At 40.6% G+C, this 16,599-nt stretch overlaps 1 protein-coding gene and 1 long non-coding RNA gene across 4 annotated transcripts in view; one reads left to right on the top strand and one right to left on the bottom strand.

Moving 5' to 3' along the window:
* Window positions 1-15,037, bottom strand: part of ZNF79 (zinc finger protein 79) — a 27,740-nt gene extending 12,703 nt beyond the window's left edge. The window contains exons 1-5 of one of the 3 annotated variants that reach the window (XM_077145497.1): window positions 14,338-14,373; window positions 10,160-10,230; window positions 9,507-9,815; window positions 6,282-6,408; window positions 5,614-5,709 (exon numbers count right to left, since the gene is read on the bottom strand). In XM_077145497.1, coding sequence (XP_077001612.1) covers window positions 5,614-5,686 — 73 coding nt within the window. In that variant the 5' untranslated portion in view covers window positions 5,687-5,709; window positions 6,282-6,408; window positions 9,507-9,815; window positions 10,160-10,230; window positions 14,338-14,373. Of the gene's footprint in view, window positions 1-5,613; window positions 5,710-6,281; window positions 6,409-9,506; window positions 9,816-10,159; window positions 10,231-13,784 lie in introns of all 3 variants that reach the window. The other 2 variants (XM_077145474.1, XM_077145482.1) reach the window with 2 other exon arrangements.
* Window positions 13,493-16,599, top strand: part of LOC143670661 (uncharacterized) — a 24,544-nt gene continuing 21,437 nt past the window's right edge. Inside the window, exon 1 of the long non-coding RNA XR_013169425.1 lies at window positions 13,493-14,811. This is a non-coding gene — a long non-coding RNA (uncharacterized LOC143670661). The remainder of the gene's footprint in view (window positions 14,812-16,599) is intronic.

Here is a 16,599-nt window from a genome sequence, read left to right as displayed (position 1 = left end):
CTCTTTTAACTGTTTTACATTTGAAGTCTAATTTGTTGGATATTAGTATAGCCACTCCTGCTCTTTTCTGGTTGTTATTTGCATGAAATATCTTTTCCCAACCTTTCACTTTCAACCTATGTTTATCTTTGGGTCTAAGATGTGTTTCCTGTAGACGGCATATAGAAGGATCCTGTTTTTTAATCCATTCTGCCAATCTATGTCTTTTGATTGGGGAATTCAGTCCATTAACATTTAGTGTTATTACTGTTTGGATAATATTTTCCTCTACCATTTTGCCTTTTGTATTATATATATCATATCTGACTTTCCTTCTTTCTACATTTTTCTCCATACATCTCTCTTCTGTCTTTTCATATCTGACTCTAGTGCTCCCTTTAGTATTTCTTGCAGAGCTGGTCTCTTGGTCACAAATTCTCTCAGTGACTTTTTGTCTGAGAATGTTTTAATTTCTCCCTCATTTTTGAAGGACAATTTTGCTGGATATAGGAGTCTTGGTTGGCAGTTTTTCTCTTTTAGTAATTTAAATATATCATCCCACTGTCTTCTAGCTTCCATGGTTTCTGCTGAGAAATCTACACATAGTCTTATTGGGTTTCCCTTGTATGTGATGGATTGTTTTTCTCTTCCTGCTTTCAAGATCCTCTCTTTCTCTTTGACCTCTGACATTCTAACTAGTAAGTGTCTTGGGGAACGCCTATTTGGGTCTAATCTCTTTGGGGTGTGCTGCACTTCTTGGATCTGTAATTTTAGGTCTTTCATAAGAGTTGGGAAATTTTCAGTGATAATTTCTTCCATTAGTTTTTCTCCTCCTTTTCCCTTCTGTTCTCCTTCTGGGACACCCACAACACGTATATTTGTGCGGTTCATATTGTCTTTAGTTCCCTGATACCCTGTTCAAATTTTTCCATTCTTTTCCCGATAGTTTCTGTTTCTTTTTGGAATTCAGATGTTCCATCCTCCAAATCACTAATTCTATCTTCTGTCTCTTTAAATCTATCATTGTAGGTATCCATTGCTTTTCCCATCTTTTCTACTTTATCCTTCACTTCCATAAGTTCTGTGATTTGTTTTTTCAGTTTTTCTATTTCTTCTTTTTGTTCAGCCCATGTATTCTTCATGTCCTCCCTCAATTTATCGATTTCGTTTTTGAAGAGGTTTTCCATTTCTGTTCGTATATTCAGCATTAGTTGTCTCAGCTCCTGTATCTCATTTGTACTATTGGTTTGTTCCTTTAACTGGGCCATATTTTCAATTATTTGAGCGTGATCCGTTATCTTCTGCTGGCGTCTGGGCATTTAGTCAGATTTCCCTGGGTGTTGGACCCAACAGGTTGAAAGATTTTTCTGTGAAATCTCTGGGTTCTGTTTTTCTTATCCTGCCCAGTTGGTGGCACTCGTGGCACACGTTTGTCTGTGGGTCCCACCAGTAAAAGCTGCTGTAGCTCCTTTAACTTTGGAAATCTCTCGCTGTGGGGGAGGTTCGCCAGCCGAAGCGGCGTGGAAGAGTGCCAGCCGGCCTGGGGGTCCGAACGTGGGGAGGGTCGCTGGCCGCCGCAGCCCGGGATAGCGCCCGTCCTAATTTCCTATTCGGCCCGGGGTGCCAAGCCTGGCGGGAGGGCGGCAGCTGCCGCGGTCCGGGCGAATGCACTGTTCCCAGCCGGACTGGGGAGTCACGTGTTTGGAAGGGACCCCCCCGGTCACCGTTCTCCGCGGCCTGGGGATTTCCAATCCAATTCTCTCAGTTGTTCCGGGGGGCCGTGCGTGGTGGGGGCGCCAGTCGCTGTGGCTTGAGGGGACCACCTGCCCAATTCTGCCAGCTGGCCTGGGAAGGAGGAGGGGAGGGACTCCGGCCGCTTGCCGCCCCGCCTGGGGAAGCTCGCACCCCTCGGTGATCTCACCGGAGCAGGTTCTCCCCAACCAGTCAGCTGTTCCAGGATGGGTTACGCTGTCTTTTTGATCTCTGTCGTCGCTCCGGGAGCTGTTCTGTATCGTTTCTACTCCCCTAGTAGCTGTTCCATCGTGGATCCGCTCGCTTGGACTTGGCGGCGGCAGCAACTGCAGCTTCAGCAGACAATATGGCGGACCTGCAGGACGGCAGCCTTAACCAGACAAATTACTTAGAACTCGAATCCTGAATGAAAAGCGCTCTTGGCCCTCTTCCCTCATTTACATTGTGCGCACTTAAAGAGACCGCAGCTACTGAAGGTAGGGAATAGGGACGGATTATGAAAGGAATGGATATAGAGATCCGGAGAGATACATACTAAAGAAAATTAAGCGTGCTTCTCCCCCAGAAACTTTCTTAATGTTTTGTTTGTTATTTTTTTTAATTAATAAAAAAAGTTTAAATATATATTGTCCCTTCCCTACTTCAGGGAACAGCTTCGTGTTTCCCCATTTAAATAAAATCCAAATAACTTACCATGGCCTACAATGCCCTACAGGATCTGTCCCCCCTGTTCTAACCATTTAGGCCTTCTGATCCTAAAACAAGCAAGCTCATTTCCATGCAGACTTAAGGCCTCAACACATGCTGTTATTCAGAATGTTCCTCCTCCAGATCTTCACATGGCTTCCTCATTCCTTCACATATCAGCTCCAGTGTCATTCCCTTCAAGAAGTCTTTCCTATCTAGTTGGCCCCCATCCCTTTCTCCATTCCCTTACTCAGTTTCATACTCCTAGTCACTATTTCCTTGTCTTGCTTTATTTTCTTTACAACATTTACCCCTACCTGAAATTTATATTAGTTATTATGTTTCTCACTAGAATGTAAGCAAGGACTATCTATGTCTTATATTCTGTCATAACATCCAATAGCTAAAACAAAGCCAGGCATGAAACATGCTTAATGCTATTTGTTAACTGAAGGGATAATTAAATGAGTGAAAATGAACCAAACTGACCAGCTGGGTCTAGGGAAATGTCAGCATCCACAACAGAAGTTTCCAGAGTAAACAGAGTGGCAAAAAATATTTTGAAGGCCTGGGCCTGTCACTTTGGGAGGGGGGAATGGGATGGGATAATGGAAGGCCTTGAACCAAACATATGGAGAAGTGATGATGTCTAGGACATCCTGTGCATGTCTGAGAAGAGTTAGAACACCACAGAAAGAGTGGTTTTATTCATCGATTTAAAATTCCTCAAATTACTTCATTTAATATTCCATTTATACAGCAATCTTCAATTGACAACTTTTCATATGTAATAGTTTGTAAAATGAGAGAGATTTTATTCACATTTTTCAGATCAAGAAAAAGTTGACCATTAATTTAGTGTTTTACCCTGAATTCATGTAGTTAATAAGTAGCAAGCCAGGACTTGAATACGTGTCTTTTATACATCTGTATCCACAGTTGCTTCTACCTTACATGATTGGCCCAGAGCAAATATTCATTGGTGGTAATACCCCCTCCCAGTTTCTGTTCTAATAATTTGGTGATTTGAGCCTTTTGGGATAATCTTTTTAGAATCCTGAATCCCTCTGAGCCTATGAATGAACACTTTTTCCAGAAAAATGCAGTTATTCCCCTAGCCACAAAACACTTGTTAAGTAAGATAAAATGGCCACCTGCATTGGGAGTTGGTGGAAGTGACCCACTTTTTGGATAAATGACAGAGATGCAAAGATGGTACTTGTTGAGCAAGTGAGCACCCCTGATAAAGTTGCAATTTTTGCAGCAAAAAATGATAAGCTGATCTCAGTACCACAGGGAAAGCCTATTAATTCAAACTATTAAAAATGGTCAAATTCACTATACTAACCAGTGTGTATATGTTCCCACTTTATAAGACCCTCCTATGCAATGAAAAACTTAAACATCAGTCACTAACTTCCCACTTGAGATCCACTAATTGCTTTTATAAACAGCTGTAACCTAGGGCAGGCCACAGTGGCTCAGCAGGCAGAATTCTCACCTGCCATGTTGGAGACCCAGGTTCAATTTCTGGTACCTGCCCATGCTAAAAAAAAGGAACAAAAACAGCTGTAATCTACTTTCCATTTGAGTTTCTTTTGATACACTACACCTATTTTATGAGGTTTTACACAAGTTAAAAGGCCCTGCATAATAAATATGGGCATGTTGGGAAGGAGAGAGCTCCAAAAAAAAGGAAGTAGAAGGTCTTGGTCCCTGTAGGAGGCAATTTCAGCAAGTATGAGTGTTGCCTGGAGTTACGGTAAAGCCCCCTCATCTTCAGTATTACCTCCTCAGGACCTGGCACACTGTTGGGCAGAGTTAGGCACAGTAATGCTTCAGTGAATGAATGAATGAATGAATGTCTCCCCACCTGTGTACATTTTAACTTAGTCCCTCAGAAAGTCCAGGGGGCTTGCAAATTGTGACATGGTAGGTTGCTTAGAAAGAGGATGATAAGATAGGAAGGAGAAAAAGAGACAGCTCAGAGAAATCATTCAGGAAATGAGCCAGAGGCTTTATTCCCATTGCTAAATCAGCAACAATAATTGGTAATTAAATAAAGCATTAGGCTTCATGTTTAGAAAGATGTAAAATTTTGTCACCTTAAATGAATTTAATTCATTTGTACCTCTGAGGCTTTTTAAGTCTCACAACATCAAAAGTGACTTGGTACATGGGAAAAGCTACTGAGGCCCTGTCAGAAGTCACACAATAGCAGAAGCTGAGATATGAAGGGAGGGGACGGTTAAGCAAGCAACCTTAGATGACAACAAGTAGCTAGAAATAAACATCAGAAACTTTGGTTTTCTTTCCTTTTGTTTTGAGTTTCTTAGTATTAGCCATTCGGAACTCTGGCACAGCCATGCACAGGGAGAGAAAGGGGGATCCAAAACCAAATAAGGGCTAGACAACAGCAGTAGCTACCAAAACTAGAGATATGGGTAAACGTAGGCACCTAAGATCCTCAGTGAGATGAACCCCAAGCAGGGAATGTGGTAAGTCAGCAAAGATGACATCCATTTTCCCCTGATGAGGAAGCCAATAATACCACATGCATCCACAAACATCTCCCAGCCCTGGGAGACTGAGGAGAGGTGGTGAATACTGGGCTTTGGAATCAGACCTTGCTTCAAATCCAAACATCATTTTCCAGCTGTGAGGCACTGAACAAGTGAGTTAACCTCTCTCAGCTTCAATTTCCTTATCAGTAAAATGGGATAATATCTACCTCACAGGGTTACTACAATAATCAAATGTACTAACGTATTTCAAAGTGGCTTTTGGTCCCAAACTCTCTGGGGAGATTGGCAGCTCTGGGAGAGGAGATGGCAGACCTAGAAAGGGTCTTTGAAGGATTCAGGTCTTTGGGCATTTCAAGAAAACCATTTGTTGATCATTTTCTGTATGCCTAATACTATATTGGATCCTGAAACCAAAAAACAAAACAGTCTTTTGTTTTCATACATTTATAATTCTGATAGACTTGATATAAAAGTTGGAAAATGTATGTGTGTGTGTGCAAATATATACAAATATATATATATATGTGAGAAAAGTAATTGGGTAGAAACTAACAGGTGCTTAGGGAGTTAGAAGAGCTAATACGGGTTCGGGGCCTGCAGCTGGCATATGCTGGGAAAAAAAAGAGCTTGAACTGGTCCACCTTACTTGGACAGGTACTTGCTCACTTACCTGGACAGGAATTTCTTAGGCCTTCTCCCTCTAGCATCCATGGTTCTTCCTTTTGTTTCCGCTGGGAGTTCATGCCAGGCTGTGAAACTGGGAGTCCTATTCAAAGAAAAGAAGTAGGCCTTAGAGATTTGTACTAAGTATAAATAGCCACCCACAACTCAGGGGAGAGGAAACAGTCCAATTTGGTCATTCATTTCATTAATTTAACACATACTTATTGTGCACTTACTTGGAGCTGGGTACTAGGGGTTACAGCAGTAAATGAGAGAGAAATGGTTCCAAGGTCTTGGTAAAGTATTTTATGGAAGGAGCCTAAAAAACAGCTTTAAGGTGGGGTTAGGCCAGGGAATTAAGCTAAGCCTATAAGAGCACCCTAGATTAGCAAGTTGGGAACCTACTGAATATGGAGAAACTGACCTGAAGGTTACCCTATCCCTGCTAGGAAATAAGACAGTGCGGAAGGTACTGCTTTAGATGGAGCAAAATGTAATTGCCAATTTGCCAACTAGAGATGCAGAGACCTTCACCAGGAATGTAGAGGGAAAACACCATCCCTCTGGTATGTCAGAGCAGTGAGAGAGCTCCAGAGTTTTGAGAAGTGCCACAGATTTTTCACAATTGAGTAAGGTAGAAACAAATTCTGAATCTTAAAGACATGGTTTCCTTACCTAGCAGGACCAGGTTCCTGGATTTTCCTGGTATCCCCTCCTTGAACCGGTCCACCGGAGCAGTGACCAGGGAATGCCACCCCTCGTGGGTAAAAGCTACAGTCACACTGCTGAAGGGTGTGGATCCCTGAAACAACAAGCCCATTCCCACTCATCTGGTGGCCAAGGAAGAAGGGCAAGTGGGGAGATTGGCAGCTCTGGGAGAGAAGATGGCAGACCTAGAAAGGGTCTTTGAAGGATTCAGGTCTTTGGGCATTTCAAGAAAATCATTTGTTGATCATTTTCTGTATGCCTAACACTATATTGGATCCTGAAACCAAAAAACAAAACAGTCTTTTGTTTTCATACATTTATAATTCTGATAGACTTGATATAAAAGTTGGAAAATGTGTGTGTGTGCAAATATATACAAATATATATAAATGAGAAAAGTAATTGGGTAGAAACTAACAGGTGCTTAGGGAGTTAGAAGAGCTAATACGGGTTCAGGGCCTGCAGCTGGCATACGCCAGGGGGAAATAGAGAAAAGGCAGAATGTGTGAGTTCATACTGTGAAAAATCAGGTGCAAATTAGCAAAGACATAGGAAAGCCGAATTTTCAGAACATTTAACAGTTGAAGATTGCTGTGAACTCAGATATTACACAATAGAGCAAGAGAGCCAGCATGTATGCAACCAAACTGTAATGTGTCAAGAGATGGACAGACTAGTTGCTAGGATAAATGGGTGGGAGAAAGGGTGGAAGTAAAGAGAGGACAGTCACTGAGTTGGCTCTGAAGGAGAAGGTTCCTCAGATGGACTAACAGAAGGATATCCAAGGTGGGGAGGGGGGCATTATGAGCAAAGGCATGGAGACAGGAAAGCCCTTGTGTGTTCAGGGAATGGCAGCTGCTCTAGGCAGTGCACAAATGGTGTGTGTGTGTGTGTGAAAGGGTGAAGGGCCTAGAAAGGTTGGTTGAGATCAGAATGTATAAAGCCTTGAATGATTTTATAAATGTGCTTTAATTCTATAGGCAACAAGGAGCCAGGGGAAGTCAGATGTGCCTTGAGATGGAGGTGGGGAGAGGAGGTTAAGAACAAGTCAATGGCAAATCGAGAGATGACCTGTGTTCAAACAGATGCATGATCAGAAATGGACTTAGTGAGAGACTAGAGGATAAATCAAAGATGTTTCTTGCTTGGAAGACAGATAGATGGTGATGTCCTCAACTAAGAGAAGAAATGTGGAAAGAAGAGGTTTGTCAACAGTTAACCAGTTTGCTTTTGGGCCCACTGAGTTTAAAATGGTTGCAGGACATCCATGTGCAGATGTCTATAACACGTGAAAACTTGGATCTGGAGTTCAGGAGACTTAGAGTTGAAGCTATAATGCATGTAAGTAACAGCTGAAGCTGTTCATAGAAGAAGCACTTACTCTGCAGTGTACCATGTGCTAGGTACTGGGGCTGCAGGAAGCCATTGGGAAGAGAGACTAGTTATTTAGCTACCACCACAGTGTTAAAATAACGCAGTAGTAGTTAACGTCTTACAAGAACCTCTAACAACAACAAAACGCAATAGTGAAATCCATCTTCTCCTTTAGGGCTGCTTTTCTTTGTTCTGTTCTTAACTCAGAGAATGGTTCCTCCATTCACCTAGTTGGCTATCCTCCCCTTTCCTACAGTCCATCCCCAAATGAATCACATATTGATTCTTCCTTCTTTTTTTTGGTTTTTAAAATGGGGAATTTAATAAGTTGCATGTTAACAGTTTTTAGGCTGCAGAAATATCCCAACTATAGGAAGTCTATAGAAATGTCCAATCTAAGGCATCCAGAGAAAGATACCTTGATTCAAGAAGGCTTATGAACTTCAGGGTTTCTCTCAAGTGGTAAGGCACATGGTGAACAGACAGGGTTTCTCTCTTGGCTGGAAGGTCATATGGTGAACATGGCATCATCTGCTACCTTTCTCTCCAGCTCCCCGGGAGGAATCTACCTTCCTCATCTCCAAAAATCGCTGGCTGTTGGACTCTGCTTTGTGGTTCTGTGGCATTCTGTCATCCTCTGCTCCCTCTGAATCTCCTGATTCTTCCTCTTTAATATCACTGGAATTCACCTATTTCTTTCTATCTCCCAGCCACTGTCTTAGTTTAAGCCAGTAATATTCCCCAAATTATAACAAGTTTCCTGACCTAATTTTACTTTATCCTTCCAATCCATCCTTCACACTGAGAAATGCATTATATGAAACAAAGAGAACCATTTTTTAAAACTAAACTGCCTAATTAGGGTAACTTTATAAAAAGTAAGAGAGTAAAATCCACTATAAAGATATAGTCATAAAAAAAGATATGGTCATGAACTAATGTCATGAACTAAATAGTAAATATATATTTAAAAAAATAGGAAATACAAGGAAAAGAAAAAATATTACACCTGTGAGAGATATTAAAATACCTCAGTCACTGACAGAGTTAATCCAAACTGAACATAAAGATGGAAGAGCTGAATAGTAAGTATATGATGATACAGCTATCAAACCCTATTCCCTGCAGTCTGACTATGCATGGTATTTTGTGTTAAGAAGAAAAATGGACTCTGCCTTCATGGAACACAGACCAGCTGAATGGGCAGACAAGAGAAATCAAAATTATAATTTTGGGATCTCTAAAAAAATAAAATCCACAGACAAAAGCTTTCAGTATAAGCAAGAAAGGATATAAATGAATTAAGGTTTCAACTCAAAAGGTTAAAAAACAAATCTTTAAATAAATATAATGAAACTGGAAGAAAAAAATTTAATATATATTAATTAAAAAGTATTAATAGAATTTATGAGGAAATCCAAGAGCAGACTTTTTAAAAAAAAAAAAAAAAGAAAAAGAAACCATTACTTAGTCAAGAGAAAAGGAGAGAAGTACTGTGCAGTGGAATATAATGCAGCCATTGGAAATAATTTTGTAAAATACTCTTAATGTTCATCAAGTTCTGCTAAGTGTTAAAAGGGGTTACAAAGCGGGAAAAATCCATTTGGGGAAAATATTAAGAAAAGGGAGAATATGACTGAAAGGACACAAAATATTAAGTGTTATCTCTTATAGAATGCAACATACCGGAAACGGAATGGCTTTTAAAAAGGGGAATTTAATTGGTTGCTAGTTAACAGTTCTAAGGCCGAGAAAAATGTCCAAATTAAAACAAGTCTATAGAAGTGTCCAATCTAAAAGGCATCCAGGGAAAGATACCTTGGTTTAAGCAGGTCGATTAAGTTCAGGGTTTCTCTCTCAAGTGAGAGGGCACAAGGCGAACATGGTCAAGGCTTCTGTCTCATCTTGAAAGGCACGTGGCGAACACGTGTCATCTGCTAGCTTTCTCTCCTGGCTTCCTGTTCCATGAAGCTCCCCAGGAGGCATTTTCCTTTTTCATCTCCAAAGGTCGCTGGCCGGTGGACTCTCTGCTTCTCATGGCTATGTCATTCTGCTCTCTCAGAATCTCTCGCTTTTTCCAAAATGTTTCCTCTTTTATAGGATTCCAGTGAAGTAATCAAGACTCACCTAGAATGGGTGGAGACATGCCTCTACCTAATCCAGTTTAACGACCACTCTTGATTGAGTCACATTTCCGGGGAGATGATCCAATTAAAGTTTCAAACATACAGTATTGAATAGGGATTAGAAGAAATGGCTGCCTTTACAAAATGGGATTAGGATTAAAATGGTTTTTCTAGGGTACCTATATCCTTTCAAACCAGCACAGGGTAATTTTTTTTTCTTTGTGTTTTCTATATTTTCCTGAGTTTCTGCCGTGAACACAAATAACCTTCATAATTAGGAAAAAGAACCCCTTGTAAAAAAAAAATTTTTTAAGGCTGCGCCCCCATAGTAAATTTCCAACTCACCTGGAGCCCAGCTGTGGGAGTAGTAACCATTCCTTCCTCTCTTATGCTTTCCTCTACCGGAAGGGTAGGGTCTGGAATAAACAGCCCCAGAAGAAAAAGAAACCAATGAGTTACAAATGTTTCCACCTTACTAAGTCACCAAGCTAGATAATCACACTCACTTTGAAGAGGAAGTTCAAAGGACATACATTATAACAGGTTCCAGAGCACTTGGGTTGAATTTGCAGACCTGTAGTGGCATTAACTGTGTGAAGGGGCAACATCTTTGTGTCCCCCAGAGCAGGGCACATTACCCTTCCTATCTCAGAAACTTCATCAACTCAGATGTAGAGAGGCATTAGAGTAAAACAGACTCAGATATCATGGATGCACAGTTACTAGTAGTATGCCCTTCAGCAAATCATGTAACCTAAATCTAATTTTTCTCATCTGTAAAATGGGGATAATAATCCCTTGTAGGGTTGCTGTGAAGATTAAAGGTATATGCAGAAAGTAGTTGGCACAAAACATAGTATGTAAGTGGTTTATAAACATTACCTGTTATATATAATCCTCATGTTCTGTAAAGTCACCCTGGACGCTGAATTTGTGAATACTGAACCACTGCTTCTGATGGAAATACAAGGTTAGATTCTAGAGGGCCTCTGGTCACATTTTTGTCAGCCAACCAATACAGAATCTTATTTTATACATGTATCTATTTAAAGACACCTCATTTAATATTTATTGATTAATTTTAAGCAGCAAAATCACCAACAGAAAGCACAAAAATGCAAAAAGTGGCACTAAATATAATGTGAAAAGGATGCTTGCTTACATGAACCAACAAGAAGGCAGAGCATTGCCTTGTTTGATTTCAGCTAGGAATGTGCATGTTGGGTGGCTCAAATTTTTCACAACTGTCTGTTAATGATCGCAAAAGTGCCACAGGTACTGTTTTGGTGGTTACAAATAATATTAGTGAGTAGGGAAAATTTTAAATATGCAATATGCAAATAGTGAGGACTAATTGTACTTAATTATTTAGAGAAAGTGGCTCTGCAAATCTCAGATATATGCTTAATCAAAAAGGTAATTACCAAGTGGGAATCATTTTCCAGGAATGCAAGGTTGGTTCAACATATGAAAATTAATCAATGCAATATAACAGATTAATAAGATAATGGAGAGAAAAAAATATATGACTGTCTCCATAACACAGAAAAAGCATCTGACAAGATCCAACACCTTTTCATTATAAAAACACTCAACAAAGGAGGAATAGAAGGAAAATTCCTCAACACAATAAAGGGCATCTATAAAAAAACAGTTAATATCGTATTTAATAGCAACAGATTGAAAGCTTTCTCCCTAAAATCAGGAACAAGACAAGGATGTCTGCTCATGCCATTTCTATTCAATATTATACTGGAGGTTTTAACAAGGGCACTTAAGCAAGAAAAAGAAATAAATCCATCCAGATTGGAAAGAAGTAAAACTATCTCTATTTGCAGGGATGGTATGATCTTGTACATAGAAAACCGTATGGAATCACAAAACAAACCATTAAGAACTAATACGTGAGTTCAGTAAGGTTGCAGGATAGATGATTATACAATCCAAAAATGAAATTAAGAAAACAATTCCATTTACAATAGTATCAAAAAGAAAAAATATCTAGGAATAAATTCAACAAATTAAGTGCAAAACGAGTACACTGAAATATTGTTGAAAGAAATTATGAAAGACCTAAATAAATGGAAAGACATTATTCATATTCATGGATTGGACAACTTAATTTTGTTGAGGTGGTAATACTCTCCGAATTACAGAGTCAATGCAATTGTTATCAAAATTCCAGCTGTTTTTTTTTTTGTAGTAATTGACATGCTGATCCTAAAATGCATATAGAAATGCAAGAGACCCGAAATAGCCAAAACAATCTTGAAAAACAACAAAGTTGGAGGGCTTACACTTCCCAATTTCAAAATTTTCTACAAAGGAACAGTAGTTAAAACAGTGTGGCATTGGCATAAAGACAGATCAATGGAATAGAATTGAGACCAGAAAAAAAACCCATAGATTTATGGGCAATTGATTTCCAACAAGGGTGTTAAGAAATTCAATGGGGGAAAATCTTTTCAGTTAATGGTTCTGAGATAACTGGATATCCATATGCAAAAGAATGGACTGGACACCTACCTCACACCACATATAAAGTTAACTCAAAACAGATCAAAGGCCTAAACATAACAGCTAAAACCTTCAAACTCTTACAAAAATAAATATTCATGACCTTGGATTAGGCAATGGTTTCTTAGATATGATACCAAAAGCACAAGCTCAAAGGAAAAAGTAGATAAACGTCATCAAAATTTAAAAATTTTGTGCTTCAAAGGACACTATTAAAAAAGTGAAAAGACAATCCTAAATCATACATCTGATAAATGTCTAAGATCTAGAATATATATAAAGAACTGTTACAATTCAACAATAAAAGGAAAAATAATCCAGTGTTCTAAATGGGCAAAGGATATGAATAGACATTTCTCCAAAGAAAATAATAAACAAGTGGCCAAATGTTCATGATGGCCCAACATCATTAGTCTAAGGGAAATACAAATCAAAACCACAGTGAGATACATCACACCCCCTTGGATAGTTACTAAGAAAATAAAAATTGTGAGGATGTGGAAAATTTGGAACCCTCGAACACTGCTGGTGGAAATATAAAATGGTGTAGTTGTTGTGGGAAAATTTGATTGTTCCTCAAAAAATTAAATATAGAGTTATAACACAGCACCTCCACTCCGACGTATATACCCAAGAGAAATGAAAACATATGTCCACACAAAAACTTGTACATGAATGTCATAACAGGAGTATTCCTAATACCTAAAAGGTGGAAACAACCCATGCCCACCAACTCAGAAGTGGATAAACAAGATGTGGTATAGCCATACAAGTATTAAGCCATAAAAAGGAATGAAATACTGATATCTCTTACAACGTGGGTGAATTTTGAAAACATTATGCTAAATGAAAGAAGCAAAACACAAAAGGCCACATAATGTATGATTCTACTTATATGAAATGCCCCAAACTGGCAAATCCAGAGACAGAAAGAAAATAAGTGGTTGCCATGGGCTGGGTAAAGGTGGAATAGAGAGTGACTGCTAATGGGTATGAGGGTTTCCTTTGGGGGTGAAGAAATGTTCTGTAATTAAGTTAACAGTGATGGCTGCCAAACTTTATGAATATACTAAAACTGAATGTACACTTCAAAAGTGAACATCATGGTGTGTGAATTATATCTTAAAAAGATAGTTAAGAGATAGAGTAGCCCTCAAGAATAAAATAGATCTGGATACTGATCTTAGTACAGATCTTAAATTACTGGGTTGTACCTAATCCCACTGCATCTTACTTCCCTCTTTTGTAGTGTGGGGACGATAAGCATTCATCCTGCTTTCCCAGGAAGACAACATGAAATGCCGATGTGAAAATGCACTTGAAGAGTCAAAGACAAAATAGAGACCACTAGATCTAGGGGAGGATGGCACAGGCCTCAGTGGTTAAGATTAGATACACATTTGTTTTGAACCATGTTAAAAGTGCTTTCAAAAACGTTTTATTTGATGCTTACAATTTTTAGAGGTATACAAGGTAGTTAACGTTGTTTTGTCCTTTCCTTCAAGAAGAAACACCGGTTAAGAGAACTAGACGGTATCCTGCAACTTAAACAAGAATCTGGGCCTTTTGTTTCCATATCCCCAGTATCCTCCAAGACTTCACAATCCAACTGGGCTGAACCTGCCCTTATTAAACTCAGGAGGAGACAATGGTTTCCTGTCCCGGGCTTCCGAGCGTTCCTGGCTGCTTCAGGAAGGGCTGGAAGAACAGAGGCAATAGGGAAGACCCCGGGTTCGTCTCGTTTTCTTTCCCAGAGTCCACTTCTCTCTAATGCCATCGTTCCGTCAGGCAGATTGGGTAAGGGGTAAGACAACCTGAGATCATCCAGACCTGAGATCTTCAAACTTTTATTAACCCCGCAGTACTTTATTCAAAAAGACTGCTCCCTAATCCCATGAGGAAAAGATAAGGCCAGTTTTGGTCCGAGCCACACAGCAGTATTAGCGGGCAAGCTGGAAGAAAAGCCGGATCTCCTGCAAACCACTCCCTCCACCACTCCTTCTCACCTCCTTCCTCTAGCATTTGGGCGTCAGTGTCGCTCCACAGAAGCCCCAGCCCCGACTCTGCAGGCCTGCTTTGAATGCTCCCGGGCTGGGCTCTTCGTCCCCGGCCTCTCTCTCCCTTCAGAGGCTCGTTTTGGGCCTGAGAGACCTTGGGAACTCCGGCAAGGCCTGGCCAGCCTGATTCTTTGGCTCGGGAATCCGTGGCCAACCACCAGCTTGGCATCAAGCAGAACCCAGGGTGAGAAAGCCGCCCCCGGGATGCCCGGAAAAGCGTCTGGCAACCGGCGCGGACTCAAAAACTGGAGACTTCAGAATCGCCAGGCGCCACAACCCCACTCTCGCGCCAAAGGGGACGCCAGGCAACAGCGGCTCTTCCGGACATGCGCACAAGCCTCACCAGCGCCACTAGACTCCATTTCCCAAAAGTCACCGCGGGGCTTGGTTTCTCGTCAAGGCGTTTTTGTTTCCCGGCGCCAGGTTTGTGTACATACTTTCCAGAGATACTTCCAATTTTTCTTACTCCTAGCATCTATTCCTAATCATGGTTCACTGGTATCAGAAGGTGACTGGAAGGGGACAGGAAGCGACTTGTCCGCTAATGGATGGGAACGGTGGTTTTAGCGCTCGCGCTGTGCTGGACCCAGGAATCGGATTTCTCCTCAGTGGTTGCGGCGGCCCCGCTCAGCCAGTCTGCAGGATTTTTCTTCTTCCGCAGCCTTCAGGATTTTTCTTCTTCCGCAGCCTTCAGGCCTAACCCAAGACCTCTGCACAGTCTTCTTGAGCCATACTGAAAGTTCTAGAGGAGTGGGGGGAAAAAAAGGACCCCTTAGTTTTTTGGCAGCCACTAATTGGTGGCCTGGAACCCTCAAATGTTTTTTTTTTTAAAAACTTTCAGCATAAAAAAAATTTATGAAAAATCTTAAATAATTTCGGAATAGAAGCTCATTTTTATTAGTGTTTGATCAGCACTGTTTCAGGAAGAGTCCAGATCTGGAGGGCAGAATATTCTGTCCACGGGGGCTCTCTCACCTGCCGGCAAGAGTTTTATTGGGTTTCTCCAGAGCATCGATGCAATTTCCCCCTAGCCTGTTGAAAGTTCGTCACATCTCAGGCAATTTTCGGATCACAACTCAATTTAACATTAATTTTGATTAAGAGGAAATGGATTACCTAGGAAACAGAAATGAATTCGAGGGTCTAAAGGACTCTTTTATTTTGTACTGTTTCTTTCCGCTACAGAGTCGTTTTACAAGTATGTTCTCTTAACTTTGTGGTTTTCTTCTTTGAAGCTTTTTGGGGTTCACTCCATTAGACAAGCCACACGCAAAAGTCTCTTTAAGATAAGCTCTTCTCAACCTTATCTACCTAGGGCATCTGCTGAAACCGGAGGGGCAATAGCCTTAAGCCTCTTAGAAGCCCTGTTGTTTGTCTAATGGTTCTCTGAGGTACCAGTGCAGGACCCTGCTGAGGTGGTATCAGAGGACTTTATAGTCAAACCCTGTTTCATGTTTAGAACACGTTTTCCCAAGATTGCTCTGGGTTTGATCTTTGTCCACAAGTTATTTCTTAAGTATCATTTGTCATGTAGAGAAGTTGGTATGGGTTACAGTTACCACAATTTTAGGTTTTTCCTTCTAGCTGCTCCAAGATGCTGGAGCCTGAAAGAAATATCAATATAATGATTCAGCAGTTACACTCATTTATTAAATCCTATCTTCTCTGTTATAATGCCTCCTCCTTTCATCATCCTTCTCCCAAATTTTAGGGGTATTTGAACTATACCCATTCTAGCTTTTTCATGTTGGAAAGGGCTGTCAATTTTACGAGATAGGCAGATGGAGCTAGTTGATGTTCTTGGAGAGGCTGGTGCCTATGGATTTCGGAACTAATCTGGCCTAGGAACCCATCTGGAGGTTGTAGGTTTCTGGAAGGTAATCTTAATGCGTAAAACTTCTGTAGAATCTCAGATAACGCAGTAGGTGTTCTTTAGGGTTGACAGGAATGGTTTTGTTTCAGGTTTAGCCAGCAATAGTAATTAGCAATATCTACCACTGATACCTTATTTTGTTACATTTCTTTACCCCCTTTGGTCAGGAAGTGATGTTGATCCCACATTTCCAGACTAGGCTTATCCATGGGAGTCATGTCCCACGTTACCAGGGAGACTATCATCCCTGGATGTCATGTCCCACGTAGGGGGAAGGGTAATGATTTTCCTTGCAGAGTTGGGTTTACAGAGGGAGATTTGCCTCCTTTTTAACAGTC

The sequence above is a fragment of the Tamandua tetradactyla genome, chromosome 2, assembly GCF_023851605.1.
Source record: "Tamandua tetradactyla isolate mTamTet1 chromosome 2, mTamTet1.pri, whole genome shotgun sequence".
Taxonomy (NCBI): domain Eukaryota; kingdom Metazoa; phylum Chordata; class Mammalia; order Pilosa; family Myrmecophagidae; genus Tamandua; species Tamandua tetradactyla.
The sequence above is the reverse complement of the archived record's forward strand: the minus strand, read 5'-3'. Positions and strand labels throughout refer to the sequence as shown.